The sequence below is a fragment of the Hippopotamus amphibius genome, chromosome 3 (assembly GCF_030028045.1).
Source record: "Hippopotamus amphibius kiboko isolate mHipAmp2 chromosome 3, mHipAmp2.hap2, whole genome shotgun sequence".
NCBI classification, from domain to species: domain Eukaryota; kingdom Metazoa; phylum Chordata; class Mammalia; order Artiodactyla; family Hippopotamidae; genus Hippopotamus; species Hippopotamus amphibius.
In genome coordinates, this window is record NC_080188.1 from 173,001,033 (window position 1) to 173,016,478 (window position 15,446).

The 15,446-nt window shown below is 42.6% G+C and overlaps 1 protein-coding gene across 1 annotated transcript in view; it reads right to left on the reverse strand.

The window, feature by feature from the left end:
• Nucleotides 1-15,446, reverse strand: part of BRINP2 (BMP/retinoic acid inducible neural specific 2) — a 116,383-nt gene that overhangs the window by 54,889 nt on the left and 46,048 nt on the right. The window contains exon 2 of the mRNA XM_057728055.1: nucleotides 903-1,252. Within this exon, the coding sequence (XP_057584038.1) occupies nucleotides 903-1,174 (272 nt within the window). The 5' untranslated portion in view covers nucleotides 1,175-1,252. The remainder of the gene's footprint in view (nucleotides 1-902; nucleotides 1,253-15,446) is intronic.

A 15,446-nucleotide genomic window follows, 5' to 3' on the forward strand; every position in this document is an offset into this window, starting at 1 on the left:
TTCTGGGTCTGTTTCTCTTTGTGCTTTTTCATCTTTTCCCTCTCTCTTTCATTAGAAATGAGTCAGTAATTGGAAAATAAATATCTTTAATAAAAGAAAAAAAATGCTAGCAAAGCTCCCAGGGTCGTCTGAAGACTACAGTCAAAGTGAGGAGGAAAAGGGGGGTACTCTAAGGGGGAGACTGAGCAGAGGGATGAAGGGGAAGGCTGAATTCAGGGATGCACTCGAGGGAGCCCTGAGGTTCACTGGGTCACCCGACAGGAGGGTTTCAAGGAGCCTTACGCTTTTGAAGTCCTGGTCCAGCCACCAGGAATTTGTACCTGGTTCATCCCTTGTTAAACGGACCACACAGGTCACATGTTTGACTTTCAGCTCTCATGCTGCTGAGGAAGGGCCAAGAGGGGGGAAATACAGACTATTTCCTTGTGCGAGGCCAGCGGAGGCTGTGGTGTGGACAGGGTGAGGGCAGGCCCGTCCCTGCCCCTGCGAGGCTCCCCCCACCTCTAAGGCAGGAGCTGGAGCTGCCCTTCCTTCATTTGCATGTCGAGGTAATTACAACTCATAAAAGTATCTCACCCATTAGTTAAAACCCGGCCCCAGCATCTGACTCTGACCTCCTGCAGCAGCGCGAGCCCCATGCTGACTCCATGCCGCCTGATTTGTCCTCAATTTATAAGCAGCACAACCTATAAATAGAAACCCTTTTGCTAAGTTCCCCAGGAGGCATCAGCAGGTTTTCCAGCTTGTATGTGTTTTCTTCTTGCTTTTTTTAAAAAACCAACATGGCAAGCTTGTTCTCCCTGCCTGCTGCTCCTCCGGCTCTCTGCTAGTGCCTGCCAGCTGGCTTGGCGGTTGGCGCCCCGCACAGAGTCAGGCTGGCTTCGGAGGGAAACCCTACTCACCTGTAGATCCTGTACCTGGTGGTGAAACCCTGGCGGTAGCGCTCCACGAAGTCGGTGTACTCCTGCGCGCGGTGGAACGGGCCCCGATCTGTGAGCAGCCAGTCCAGGGGCGGCCGGCCGGCCGCGGAGGCATGATGCTCGGAGACCACAGCGGCCGCCGTGGCCGAGACAGCCAGCACCCAGCCGGGCAGGCCCAGTGCCAGCAGAGCTGCCCATGGGGCTGCCGCCACCGGCCGAAGCCCTCTACACCGAGCGCCGCACTGCCGCCTCATGCTTCTCCCAGGCGGTTGGTGTCTTCATTCTCTCGCCACGCTCCCCCGCTCGGTGCTCCTCCTCCAGGGCTCCCGGAACTGGAAAAGGACAACAAGGAGATGTCAGTTGCACTCCCTGGTCTGATCCCATGGGTCTGTGAGCATCACACCTCCTTGGGCAGGGCCCATTCTAGAAATCCTGTATCCTAGTAACACATCTTCATTCTAGGCACTGAGCTAAGTGTTGACGTATATTTCATTTAATTCTTAATCCTAAAGGAAACACCGCTGTCATTTTACGGATGAGAAGAAGAGATTTCGAGAGATGATGAAAGTTGCTTAACTTCATGCAGCTTTTAAGTGAAGAAACCAGAATTTTAACCTCAGGTGGTCTAACTCTAATCCTTATAGTGTGTTGCTTCCTTGTTTCCTATGTAGACTCAACACCATCCACTTGTCTTCCTCTCTCAAAAATGTTCACTCTGTTTTAGTAATAGCCTCAGAGATCATGTTTTGCCTCTAGAGGATTGATGTAAAGCAAATAGCAACCCCGTTTTTCTGATGGTGAACTGTGGGCAGAGCAGTGAAGTGAACTTGGGCCAATGACTTCCCTTCTCTGAGTTTAGTTATCCCTTACAGAAAATAAAGAGGCTTACTATGGAGAACAGTATGGAAGTTCCTTGTAAAACTAAAAATAGTTACCATATGATCCAGCAATCCCATTTCTGGGCATATATCCAGAGAAAACCATAATTCAAAAAGATACATACATCCCAATGTTCATAGCAGCACTATTTACAATAGTCAAGACAAGGAAGTAACCTAAGTGTCCACTGACAAATGAATGGATAAAGAAGATGTGGTACATATAGACAATGGGATGTTACTCAGCAATAAAAAGAATGAAATTAGGAGCAACGTGGATGGACCTAGAAATTATCATACAAAGTGAAGTAAGTCAGACACAGACAAATATGATATCACTTACATGTGGAAACTAAAAAAAAAAGATACAAATGAACTTATTTACAAAACAGAAATAGACCCACAGACATAGAAAACAAACTTATGGTTGCCAAAGGGGAAAGAGGAGGAGGGGGGAGAGAGAAATTAGGAGTTTGGAATTAGCATATACACACTACTATATGTAAAATAGATAACCAATAAGGACCTACTGTACAGCACAAGGAACTGTACTCAATATTTTGTAATAACCTATAAGGGAAAAGAATCTGAAAAAGTACATATACACTTTAGAAATGAAAATAATATATAAATAACTGAATCACTGTTATGTACACCTGAAAGTAACACAACACTGTAAATCAACTATACTTCAATTTAAAAAACAGATGATTGAACTTGGTGTACCCCAAAATAAATAAATAAATAAGTAAATAAAAAATAAAAAACAAATGTAGGATTATACTTATTTTAAAAAAAAGAGAGAAAAGAAAGAGGCTTGACTGGATAATAGTCAGGCTCTGGATTTCTAGCTTTGAACATCTATTCCTTTATAATAGGCCATGCAGGGATGGAGTTAGAGCAGGAAATCAAATTGCCCTACCGCCATCATCAGAGAGCAGGTCCATGAACACAAGGATGGCTGCTGTGCTCTTTCTCCTCACTGTGTAGTATGGAAGCTCTCTGAGGGCAGGGCTCTGTATCCTTCTATCCTAGTTCCTGAGAGCACGTAGTAGGCCTTCAGAGACACTTCTTAAAGAAATGAAGGAGTAAATTCCTGCCCTGCCCTCACTGAGTTGGAGGGAAAGTGCCAGGAAAGAAGTAAGATTTTGGCCTTCAAGGCTCCTGGCTGACTCAGTACTGTGGGGGTTCCTGCAATCCAATTCATTTCTTCAGTCTTCAGTGTCCAGCACATGCTGTCAGAGTCTCGACCCTCTTTCCTCACCAGTACCACCTCACCCTGCACTAGAACGACTTCCAAACCCCAGCACCTGTAATTTATGGCTTTGAGGCCTTTCTCTGGCTGCCAAAGTCCAGAGGTGGGCTCCCTGTGATGACACAAGGGGTGTCAACTTCCTGTCTTGCAGACTCCTGTAAGGCCAGGTAAAGTGGGCTTCAGCATTTGACTCACACCCACTCCCCCAGGCCCCCAGGCCACTCTGGAATGGCTCCAGTTCAACAAAACCACCAGACTTTCTCGGACCATTGCAAACCCTGAAAAGGCTGCAGCCAAGTCTTAATCCTGGATACTCCCAGCCTAAAAGCTGTCCTGAGTCTGAGCGATCCGAGCCTCAGCATTTGTGTAAGATGCTTTCAAATGAGTTACAGTGTCTGCCGGTAAAGATGAAGGGACAGAAGCACAGGTGCCTGGACTTTCAGAGTCACTCCTCAACTCCGATTAGTAGGTATTGACCATCTACTGTGCACTGGGTGATTCTTAGAAGTTTCCTCAGTTAATTCTCACAGTAAGTTTCTACTATAAGCATTATTATTGCAAGTTTACATTTCCCTGAGACTCAGAGGCATTGAGCTCGGAGGATGTAAAGGTAGAATATGAACTTAGATCTGGTTCCATGTCCAGACTTTGCCAAAGAATGTTTGGCTCTCTAAGGCACTAGAGCAGGCAGCAAGATAGACCCATGCTTAATGACCTGGTGGATAGAGGGGCTGAAGGAAGAACAGTGACCTGCCCTACCAGATCTTAAAACATTATAAAATTCCATTAACTAACTAGGTGATACTGGCACACAAAGTGGGTGGGCAGATCAATGAAACAGAACAACTAGCTCAGAAATAGACCTTATTATACATAAGAACTTAGCATGTGTGTGTGCATGTGTGTGTGTGTGTGTGTGTGTGTGTGTATGAAGAAGCATCACAGATTAAATGCGTAGGGGATGGACTATTTTATACGTAATATTGGGAAATTAGTTCCAGATGGATTAAAAAGTTAAATATAAAAAATAAAACCATAAAAAGAAGAAACATTTCCAAGTGTTCTTATAATAAGCAGGCATTACTTTTAAACCAAGGGGAGAAAAGTGCTATAAACTAAAAGGAGGAATCAGCCTTGCCCATGGGGGCGGGGGGTAGGCATTTATTTTCATGGGGTATAATCTGATGAGGATGCCAGAAATATTTCTCATTTAATCACCCATGCATTCATTGCTTGACAAACAGAAATTGAGGACTCCTAAGTGCCAGACACTCTGCTAAGCACAGCGAAAGCAACTGCTTGTTACATTTGTCTCAAACACTACCTACCCTTAGTGATTGGTTCCTCTTATAAAATATGGTTCTCTTTTTAAAGGAATATCGATGGAGGCACATGTTGGAAACTGGAGTGCTTGACACAACAGGCCAAGGCCGCTAACACAGTACAGCGGACAAGCACTGACAAGGGTAGGACCCTGCAGCGTGCAGGTTTCTGAATGGTCCCCAAGATTCCTGAGTCCTTGTGTGTATGCCCTATACAATACCTTCCCTTTGATTGTGGGCAGGCCCTGTGACTCTGATAGGATACTCCTCCCATGATCAGGTTACTAAGCAGTTGACTTTGAGTTAATCAAATGGAAAAGTATTATGGGTGGGCCTGGCCCAATCGGGTGAACCTCTAAAAGAAGGTGAAGTGTCAGAGAGACAGGCTCCTGCTGGCCTGGAAGAAAGCAAACAGCCATGCTGTGTACGGCCTGTGGGGGCCATGCAGCAAGGGACTGTCGGTGGCCTCTAGGAAATGAATACAATTCCCAGACAACGGCCAGTGAGAAAATGGGAACCACAGTTGTACCACCACAAGAAAACCAATTCCACCAACAACCACATGAGCCCAGAAGAGAACCATGAGCCCTAAATGAGAACTGCTTCCCTGAGGGGCACCTTGATTTCAGTCTGCGTGAGACCCTGAGCAGGGGACCCAGCTAACCTGTACCTGGACTCCTGACCCACAGAAACTGTACGTAGTGAATTCATATTGCTTTATGTCACCAAATTTGTGGTAATTACATACACAGCAATTGAAAAATAATAGCCACATAAAGGACCTCTCTCTCATTCTGCACACCGTGAGGGTTCTTGGTGCTTTCTGGAGTGGACTAGCGGTTATTCTCAGCATGAGAAAAAGCCAGCATGGCAATTTACTGAGCAGAGTCATGGGGGTCATCTCCCCTAAGTCTGATCATCTCTACTGAGCCAGGTAACATCACCCCTGCCTAGGTTATGGACCCTTCAAGGTCAAAGGCCTGGTCTTTGTTTGTATGAACACCTCCAGCTCTCATACAGAGTCAAGTCTTCAGAAACACATGATGGATCAATTCCATGCGTTTCACAGAGGCGTCAGTGTGAGCTGGTTAGCCGCCTCCCCTGCTAACCAAGGATTTCTAAGGACAGGTGAGAGCACGGGTGCGAAAAGCCATGTGCTCTTTGAAAGAAGCGAGCTATATTAAGTCAATGTGTGCTTCTTGTCATTCTTTGTTTGTAATTACACTTTTTCAGGGCTCACAGTGTGCTGGAACCTGCCTGGTTATAGGAGTATCAGCTTTAGAATCAAATGGTTTTGATTGCTGGGCCGGGTCTGCTGAGCACAGCAAGAACGCCTGAATTCACTGCTGACGGAGCCTCTGAAAAACCTGGCCTCACAATCATATGGTTTCCGTTTCACTGGTTTTTCTCAGAATCTGAAGACATTTTGACTAAAAAAAAAAAAAAAAACCAACTCTTTTTAAGAAAGAAAAGTTTTAAACAGGTTTCAAGATTTTCCTTAAAAAAATACGTAGAACATGTTCCTTTGCCTTAAAAAAAAAAAAAAAAAGACAAAATAATTGCTGCATTGACAGTTGTGTAAAAATTAGACTTTTCAAGGAGGATAGCTTTTGGCCATTTCCTGTTTATGCTCCACAAATAATATTACTAGAAACTTTGTAACAGCAACCCGTCAAGCAAATCTCAGTGGTCTCGAGTCTCCGTCTTGTGCTGGTACTGCTGATATTCAGCAGGTGAAACAATTCACGCCTCCCCCATGATGCTCCTAGCTATCCACTGTGTCCTAAAACTGGCTGTGAAAGTAACCCTCCACGTTACATGTGAATATGTTAAAGTCACAGCTAAGCTAGCTCCCTGAGGAAAAAATTAGAAATTTACTTGTGAAAGCCACATAATTCCATTTACTTAGCCCCTACTCAAGACAGAGTTTTACTCCTATGCAAATAATAAATTATCTTTGTCCCAAAGGTACAAGTAGAATAAGTCATGTGAGAACATTAGCTCAGATATGTTCATCAAGCTATGAATTCAGTGGGTTCCAGTTTTGTTGGCTGAGAAAATCAGGTGCAGACAAAATCACGCGGCAAGTGGGCAGTGCGGTTTTCAACAGGGGAGAGCTTATAAGAATCACATTTCCACCAAGACCGTCACCCAGCTGAAGACTTCTGGGGACTCTCTTGTGTCCTCCTCTTGGTCTCCATCTCCATAAATGCTAGCTGTGTCAACAGAGCAATTGGGATCTAGGGCATCGGCTGCTCAGGTACTAAATCTGGGCAAGGGAGATAGAAGCAGAGTTTCCTCTTTGAAAAATATTGTGCAGGGGAGGGGCTACATGTCGGAGGAGGTAAAGATATAGCTAAGCTATCGCTAGAGGCCAGAAGAAGAGGAGAAATAGATGTGAAAGGAGTATTTATAATTAAAATGGGTGATGTCGTTAACAAGTGTCATTAATAAATACCAAGAGACATCGTTTTCCATTGGTGTGGTCATTACTGCTTATGAAGCACAGAGAGTAAAATGATGGTCAATCTTTGTTTCTCAGATTTTAGAATCCCCTTTTCATAGATGAGAACACAGGCTAGGAATAGAGAGGTGAGCTGCACGAGTCTTGTATGTCAGTGGCAGATCTGGGTCTACCTACTCTAGCTCGTCTAGTATTTACACTTCACTGTACCACTTACGTGATTTACAGCTATAAAGACACACAGGCTTGGCCACTTACAAGTCGGTGCCCTTGGGAGCAAGTCACTTCCCCCCGGGAGCCTCCCTTTGGTCATCAGTAAAATGATTTAAGAGGTGAGATGATCCCCATGGTCCTGCCCAATGCAGAAATCTTTGAATTCTAGGCAAATGATAGGGCCACAAATATAAGGGGCGAGGCCCTGAGATTGTAGCCTTCTTTGGGAGGAGGCTCTGTGTTTTAGAACGGGAGTGAAGCGCAAGAGAAATGAGGGATAAAGCAGACATTCTTGCCTGTTGGAGCAGTGACATTTAATAAAGTGATTAGGCAGTGACATTAAATAAGTTTTCAAGCCATTTGAGTGGTTAATTGGCCAACTCTATTGAAGAGATGTTTTCTTAAATAAATCTGAGGGTGTCAGTGGTAAAAACTCACAGAAAGTGTTATTTGTTCTTGTCATCTACAGCATCTTGATGCAAAACCTCCTGTTTTGACTATAAAGGAAGGGAGACCAAAGAAATAACAAGACATCCTGGGGTGAAGATTCCCAAAGGGGAGGGTGGGTGGGAGTGCTATCAGTTCAGATGAATGACGTGTATTCTCCTCTCTTGTTGGGATAATCTGCCAGCCTCAACAGACCCTAACCACGCATTTTTAACCCCTATAATATGCTACTGGTTGCGCTTCACAGAGCTTCCGCAGTGCCCATCACTCCCCGTGTGCACCCGGGCAGATGTTACACCCTGACCGACATTGTCCTCTGAAGGCTCTGGGATACGACCTGCGGTGTCACCCCCAGAAGCGGCACGGAATGAGCAAGGTACACGAGGCATTCCCCCACCGCTAGACTTAAGACAGGTGCGGCATAGGGAGAGCCTCCCTGCATAGGCTCAGGTTAACAGTGTCAATTATGATTTGCGCAAAGGTAAGCTCTATCAGGATTTGTACTTACTATCATGATTGCTAAATGTTCTTGCATTCATCTGAGACCTTTAAGAGTAGAGACTGCGAGAGGCTAAGGGGCTTGCGGGAGGCCATTCCACAATGAAGCAGAAGTGAAACTCAGATATCCCGACGCTAAAACCTAGCACTCAGCTCTCCTCACCCTCCCTTACCTCTGTCCATCGAAGAGTCAATTCGTTATTAAGCTATTAAGCAGTTTCTATGCACCAGGATTGTATCAGGTGATGGTGGTAAATCTGATGAAGAAGACAGACCCAACACTTGCCCTCATGGAGCAGCAACAAAACATAGGACTTGAGGATCCTGTAATGAGCTTAAAACAATAACCGCCTCCTGCCCCCCGCCAGACAAACACAGCTTTACTGACATTAGACCTCATAAGCTTCATCCCCTCAGGGCCCCCAATTTATAGGTTTCTACTGTGTGATAACCAGCCCTTCAGTCCTCAAGGACAGACTCATCTGTCAGTGGCAGAAGCTTCAGATTTGCCTGCCGGATGTCCTTGGCACTTTCCTTGGGGAGACAAGCTAACTGTCAGGCTTGCCCAGAGCCTCATGTGATAAAGCCCAGGTCACCGTATGCAGACTAGGGTGGCCCCTCTGGCCAAGAACTTCCCTTAAGGTCGCAGGGGTCTCCAGAAAAGAGAAAGAAGGCACTGCCGATCAAACAGAATCTCTAAATGAAAAGCTGGACATTTCAAAGCCTTTAAAACCTGATCTCCATGCAGATTAACCTTCCTCAAAACTATTTCCATTGTACTCCTTCATTATGAGACCCCAGCAGCTCCATGTGACCTGAGAACAAGGAAGGTGCTTTCCTTCCTCCCCCAGGCACCTCCCCTAGTCATCCCTGGCAGACAGCTCTTTCCATCCTCCAGAGAGGAAACCTTCTCTGTTCCTGCCTCCTTCCCACCAGGCTGGCTTCCATTGCTGAAGACCCAGCTCACTTCCCAGCACAGCCAGTCTCTGTAGACCTAGGATAGTTTAAGTGCTGCTCTCAAGCCTGGGAAGCCAAAATGAGCCTAAGCCAACCACAGGGAAACTGCTCACCACTGTGCAGGCTGCAGCACTCAGGTGAGGCTGACAAGGAATTCTCCATCCTGACCCCCAGCCCTCACAGTTACTCTTGCTCTTGGCTTTCTGCCATGCCTGTCACCAAATCTGAACTTTTAGCCCAAGCTCTGCCCCACTGGGGCCTTGGCACAGACCAAAATGTAAAATGATAATGCCCTGAGCTCTGCCAAACAGCACAGAGCTCCAGAGATGTTACAGATGCAGCTGTGATCAGCAAACAGCATTGTTTCCGGGATTGTGTTTGTAAATATATGAGTTGCCCGACAGCCTGTGGAATTAAATATAGATGCTACATCCCAAACTCTAGCTAAAATAAACTATATGCTGCTCCATGAATGTCAATAAGTTACACTGAGAAAGAATCATTATCCCTTTCGGTAGCACGGTCCAAGAAACCCATCCCTGAGTGGTTTTTCAGTTGTTTTTGGATGAAGGTGACTTTTTTCTCCAGCAGGCTTTTGACTGGTACTAGCAGGCAGCTGGGGAGAGGCTGGCATGAGGAGACAAAGTGGGTGCACTCGGTAAGTCTGCTGTGTTGGGTGTAGTGTGTATGGTCTGGTGGCAGGAGCCCGCCTGGAGGTTACCAGGTAGACTAGGAAATCACAGTCAACTTTTTGAGATTGATGGTCTCAAGGCACCATTTCTAAAAGTATGGTCTGAGGCCCACCGGTGGTTTGGAAAGATTGTCTGAGGGGGAGCAAGTTTATTCATCCCCGTGAGTCCATTCTTCAGTTCTCAAGCCAAATGACTCGCCTTTCCTTGCATTCATTTCTACAGGTTGCTTGTATATTACCAACCTCTTAAATTAATAATGGCAGTTTACCAGAAACTGGTATTCCTACACTAAAATCAGCACCCTGAAAGAATTTACTGAGCACTCTCTCTTCATCAGTCTTCAGCTGAGAAGGCTTATTGCCATGCAATCCTCTGTGTTGATGCAAAGCTCACTCTGCCCTGCCTGGATCACAGAAACCCCTACTCTAGGAGGTGTTACCAAAGGAGGGGTGCTTTGAAGTTAGGGCGTCTTCAGAGTCATCCTGAGGAGATAAGATTTTTATTAGTGTTGATCACTTTAACTTATGTAATTGCCAATTTTATCTGTTTGTTTTTAGTGTTCCTCTCCAATTCTTTAATAGCAAGTTCTCTCTCCACTGAAAGGTGGGACTGTAGACTTAGACAGACTGCAGGGATTTGGGCACTATCTGGAGATCCTTGTGCAAAAAGCTTTCAGAGACTTCAATGGAAGAACTAAAGCAATTCTTTAAAAACCTTAATTCACACTTCATTGTGGCTCACACTGCTACTGACTACCTAAACTATTTTTGACAAGTTAAGCCCTTTGTAAGATGTGGTGTTAAGTTTCCCACTTCCTTCCTTTTAGGAAAGTTAATAAATATCTACTCATTATTCCAACTAATGTTTGTTGGACAAAGAACATTCCATGTAGCTAGAATGTAAAATGCATGAAGGGGACTGTGGGAGAAAAGACTACAAGGTAGTACTTGGATTTCTTTGAAAGAAAGGTGAATGTAAATCCTCATTACAATTTTCTTGTGACAAGCCTTATTAGCCAAAGTCACATGAGGAAGCGTCTAGGCTGACCAGGATTTGCATATGTGCACAATTCAGTGCAACTTCCAAATCAAAACCGAGATTAAGTTATTTTCATCCTAATTTTGGATTGTGTCATTGATTTTCAGTCCAAATCTTTGGAAAAACACTTTAAATTAACTTTGTTAAGAATTTTAAGATTAAATCAAGTATTCCATTTCTCAAACACGGTAACAGAGAATATAGTTAAGACAAAGCCAACCATTTATACTAGTGGGTCTCACCTGGTGTGTGTGTGTGTGTATGTGTGTGTGTGTGTGTGTGTGAGGGAGAGAGGGAGAGATTTTGACCCCAGGAGCCCTTTGTCAATTTCTAGAGAAATTTTCAGTTTGAACAATTCAGAGAGGATTGCTACTTCTAGGGGGGTTAAAGCCAGGCAGCTGTTAAACATCCTATAATGCACAGGACAGCTCCCCACAGCAAATAATTCCCTGACCCCAAACATCAGTAGTGCTGAGGTTGAGAAGCTCTGACTTATGCCAACAAATTTGAATAAGCCCAGGCTCATAAAGCATCTCTGAATAATAGAAGACCAACTTTTTAGGTGTAAGTTTTTCATGCATATCTAGTTTCCCAACATTTGTCATGGCAGCAAAAACCAAAATCACTCACCTTCACAGTCCCTCCTTCTGGGCCTCCTGCTTCATGTTTAACTGGTCCTTGATAATAATAACAGTCAAGTGGTACAAGTCCTATTTATTGAGTGCTTATTTCCTACTGGATGCTGTGCTAAGCACTTTACTTGCAACAAGGTGGATATTATTGATCCCTGAGCAATTAATATAACGAAAATGAGATTCTAAGAGATTAAGAAACGTGTATAACTTCCTGCCTTCCTTTTTTCTTTTCTAATTCAGTCAAAAAGTCAATAGGCAGGCCTGTGTGATGGAGGCAACCTAGTAAGGGTCTAAATTCATGTGCAGTAGGTGGTTGAAAGGGGCAGCGGCCAGTGGAGTAAGGAAATTGGTTACATACACGGGGATCTAGCCAATAAGTAAGTATATTGAGGATAATAGGAGCTAAGTTTCTCATGGTCAAGGAAATTATAAATATGGAAAATACCAAAGCTAGAATAAACCCTGTGGTGTGGCCTTGGGATTACAGGTATAAACTTGGGGTTCTAAACATAGGTAGAGAAATAGAGGGATATATAGATGAAGAGATGGAAGGATTTTGGATTTTGATTTCTTTAAAAGAAATGGATAAAGTGTGTGTGTGTGCATGTATATGCACACATGCTAAATACAAGATGATATGCTGGATTGAATTCTGGAACAGAAACAAGGATACTAGTGGGAAAAAATGATGAAACCTAAGTAGTTTGTAGTTTAGTTAATAGTACTCCACCAATGTTAATTTATTAATTTTGATATATGTCCCACAGCTACATAAGATATTAAAATTAGGGGAAGCTGCATGAAACTAGAAATCAACCGCAGAAAAAGAAATGAGAAAAAAATGATTACATGGAGACTAAACAATATGCTACTAAGAAAAACCAATGTGTCAATGATGAAATCAAAGAGGAAATTAAAAAAATACCTTGAGACAAATGACAATAAAAATGCAACCACACAAAATCTATGGGATACAACAAGAACAGTTCTTAGAGGGAAGGTCATAGCAATGAGGCCTTCCTCAAAAAACAAGAAAAATCTCAAATAAACAACCTAATCTATCACTTAAAAGAATTAGAAAAAGAACAAACAAAAACCTAAAGTTAGCAGAAGGAAGGAAATAATAAAGATCAGAGAGAAAATAGTAAAATAGAGATAAAAAAAGAAATTAAAAAATCAATAAAACCAAGAGCTGGTTCTTTGAAAGGGTAAACAAAATTGACAAACCTCTGGCCAGGCTCACCAAGAAGAAAAGAGAGAACCCAAATAAACAATAAAAGAGATGAAAAAGGAGACATAACAACTGATACCGCAGAAATACAAAAACACTATAAGAGAATAGTATGAACAATAATATGCCAACAAATCTGACAGCCTAGAAGAAATGGACAAGTTTCTAGAAACATAGAGTCCACCAAAACTGAACCAAGAAGAAACAGATAATTTGACCAGACCAATCCCTAGAAGTTAAATAGAATCTGTAGTTAAAAAAACTCCCTACAAACAAAAGTCCAGGACTAAATGGTTTCATAGGCAAATTCTACCAAACATGCGAAGAGGAACTTATACCAATCCTTCTCAAACTCTTCCAAAAGACTGAAGAGGAGGAGGGAACACTCCCAAAGATATTCTATGAAGCCACCATCACCCTGATACCAAAACCAGATAAAGATATCACCAAAAAAGAAAATTACAGGCCAATATCTTTGATGAACGTAGATACAAAAATTCTCAACAAAATATTAGCAAACCAAACCCAACAACACGTAAAAAAGATCATACACCATGACCAAGTGGGATTCATCCCAAGTTCACAAGGATGGTTCAACACATGCAAATCAATCAATGTGATACACCATATCAACAAAAGAAACAACAAAAAACATGATCATCTCAGTAGATGCAGAAACAAAGCAGGAGGCATAACTCTCCCAGACTTCAGACAATACTACAAAGCTACAGGAATCAAAACAGCATGGTATTGGCACAAAAACAGATATATGGATCAATGGAACAGAACAGAGGGCCCAGAAATAAACCCACACATCTATGGTCAATTAATCTTTGACAACGGAGGCAAGAATAAACAATGGGGAAAAGACAGTCTCTTCAGCAAGTGGTGTTGGGGAAGCTGCACAGCCACAAGTAAATCAATGAAGTTAGAACACACCCTCACACCATAGATAAAAATAAATTCAAAATGGCTTAAAGACTTAAACATAAGACATGACAGCATAAAACTTCTAGAAGAGCTTATAGGCAAAACATTCTCTGATATAAATCGTACCAATATTTTTTTTAGGTAAGTCTCCCAAGGTAATAGAAATAAAAACAAAAATAAAGTTGACCTAATCAAACTTACAAGCTTTTGCACAGCAATGGAAACCATAAACAAAGCAAAAAGACAAACTACAGAATGAGAGAAAATATTTGCAAATGATGAGACCAACAAGAGCTTAATTTCCAAAATATACAAACAGCTCATACAACTCAACAACAAAAAGACAAACAATCCAATTGAAAAATGGGCATAAGACCTAAATAGACATTTCTGCAAAGAAGACATACAAATGGCCAATAGGCACATGAAAAGATGTTCAACATTGGTAATTATTAGAGAAATGCAAATCAAAACTGCAATGAGTTACCACCTCACACCAGTCAAAAAGGCTATCATTAAAAAGTCTACAAATAACAAAAACTGGAGAGGGTGTGGAGAAAAGAGAACCTTCCTACACTGTTGATGAGAATGTAAGCTGGTGCAGCCACTATGGAAAACAGTGTGGAGGTTCCTCAAGAAACTGAAAATAGAATTACCATAAGATCCAGCAATCCCACTCCTGGACATACGTCTGGACAAAACTATAATTCAAAAAGACACGTGCACCCCTATGTTCATAGCAGCACTATTCACAATAGCTAGGACATGGAAACAATCTCAATGTCCATTGACAGATGAATGGATAAAGAAAATGTGGTACATATACACAATGGAATACTCCTCAGCCATAAAAATGAATGAAATAATGCCATTTGCAGTAACATGAATGAACCTAGAGATTATCATACTAAGTAAAGTCAGTCAGAAAGAGAAAGACAAATACCATATGATATCACTTATATGTGGAATCTAAAATATGACACAAATGAATGTATCTATGAAACAGAAACCAACTCACAGACATAGAGAATAGACTTGTGGTTGCCAAGGTAGGGGATAGGGGAAGGATGGAGTGGGAGGTTGGGGTTAGCAGACGGAAGCTATTATTAGAATGGATAAACAACAAGGTCCTACCATATACCACAGGAAACTATATTAAACATCCTGTGATAAAAAACCATAATGGAAAAGAATATTAAAAAAGAAGGTATATTATGTATAACTGAATCACTCTGCACAGTAGAAATTAACCCAACATTGTAAATCTACTATACTTCAATTAAAAAAAATAAATAAAATAAAATTAGGGGGAGCTGGGTGAAGGATACACAGGAATCTTGTGCTCTAATTTTTCTGTAAGTCTGAAATTACTCCAGGATTTCCCAGGTGGAGCAGTGGTTAAGAATCCATCTGCCAGTGCAGGGGACATGGGTTCAATCCCTGCTCTGGGAAGATTCTACATGCTGCGGAGCAACTAAGCCTGTGTGTCACAACTACTGAAACCCGAGCACCTAGAGCCCGTGCTCCGCAGCATGAGAAGCCCACACACCACAAGGAGGAGTAGCCCCCACTCTCTGCAACTAGAGAAAGCCCGCGCACAGCAACGAAAACCCAGCGCAGCCAAAAATAAAAATAAATTTATTTTAAAAAATAAATAAAAAATAAAATAAAATTCTCCAAAATAAAATGTTTATTTAAAATTAGAGCGTATACATGCGTATAGGTACATGATGCATGTTTCCTAGTGTATGTGTACGCACACGTATACACACACACGCACAAGCAATCTTTCCCAGTTCTGTCCACCCAAGTACACCCTATAGAATTCACCCTGCTTCAAGATCTTGGTTTCTAAGTCCTGTTCTCCCTAAAAGGAATCAGGGATCTTTGGAGAAAATGATGATTACAGGCCTGTGGCAGTTAAGATATCAGATGAGTCTAGAACATTTTTGTGACAGAAACCTTG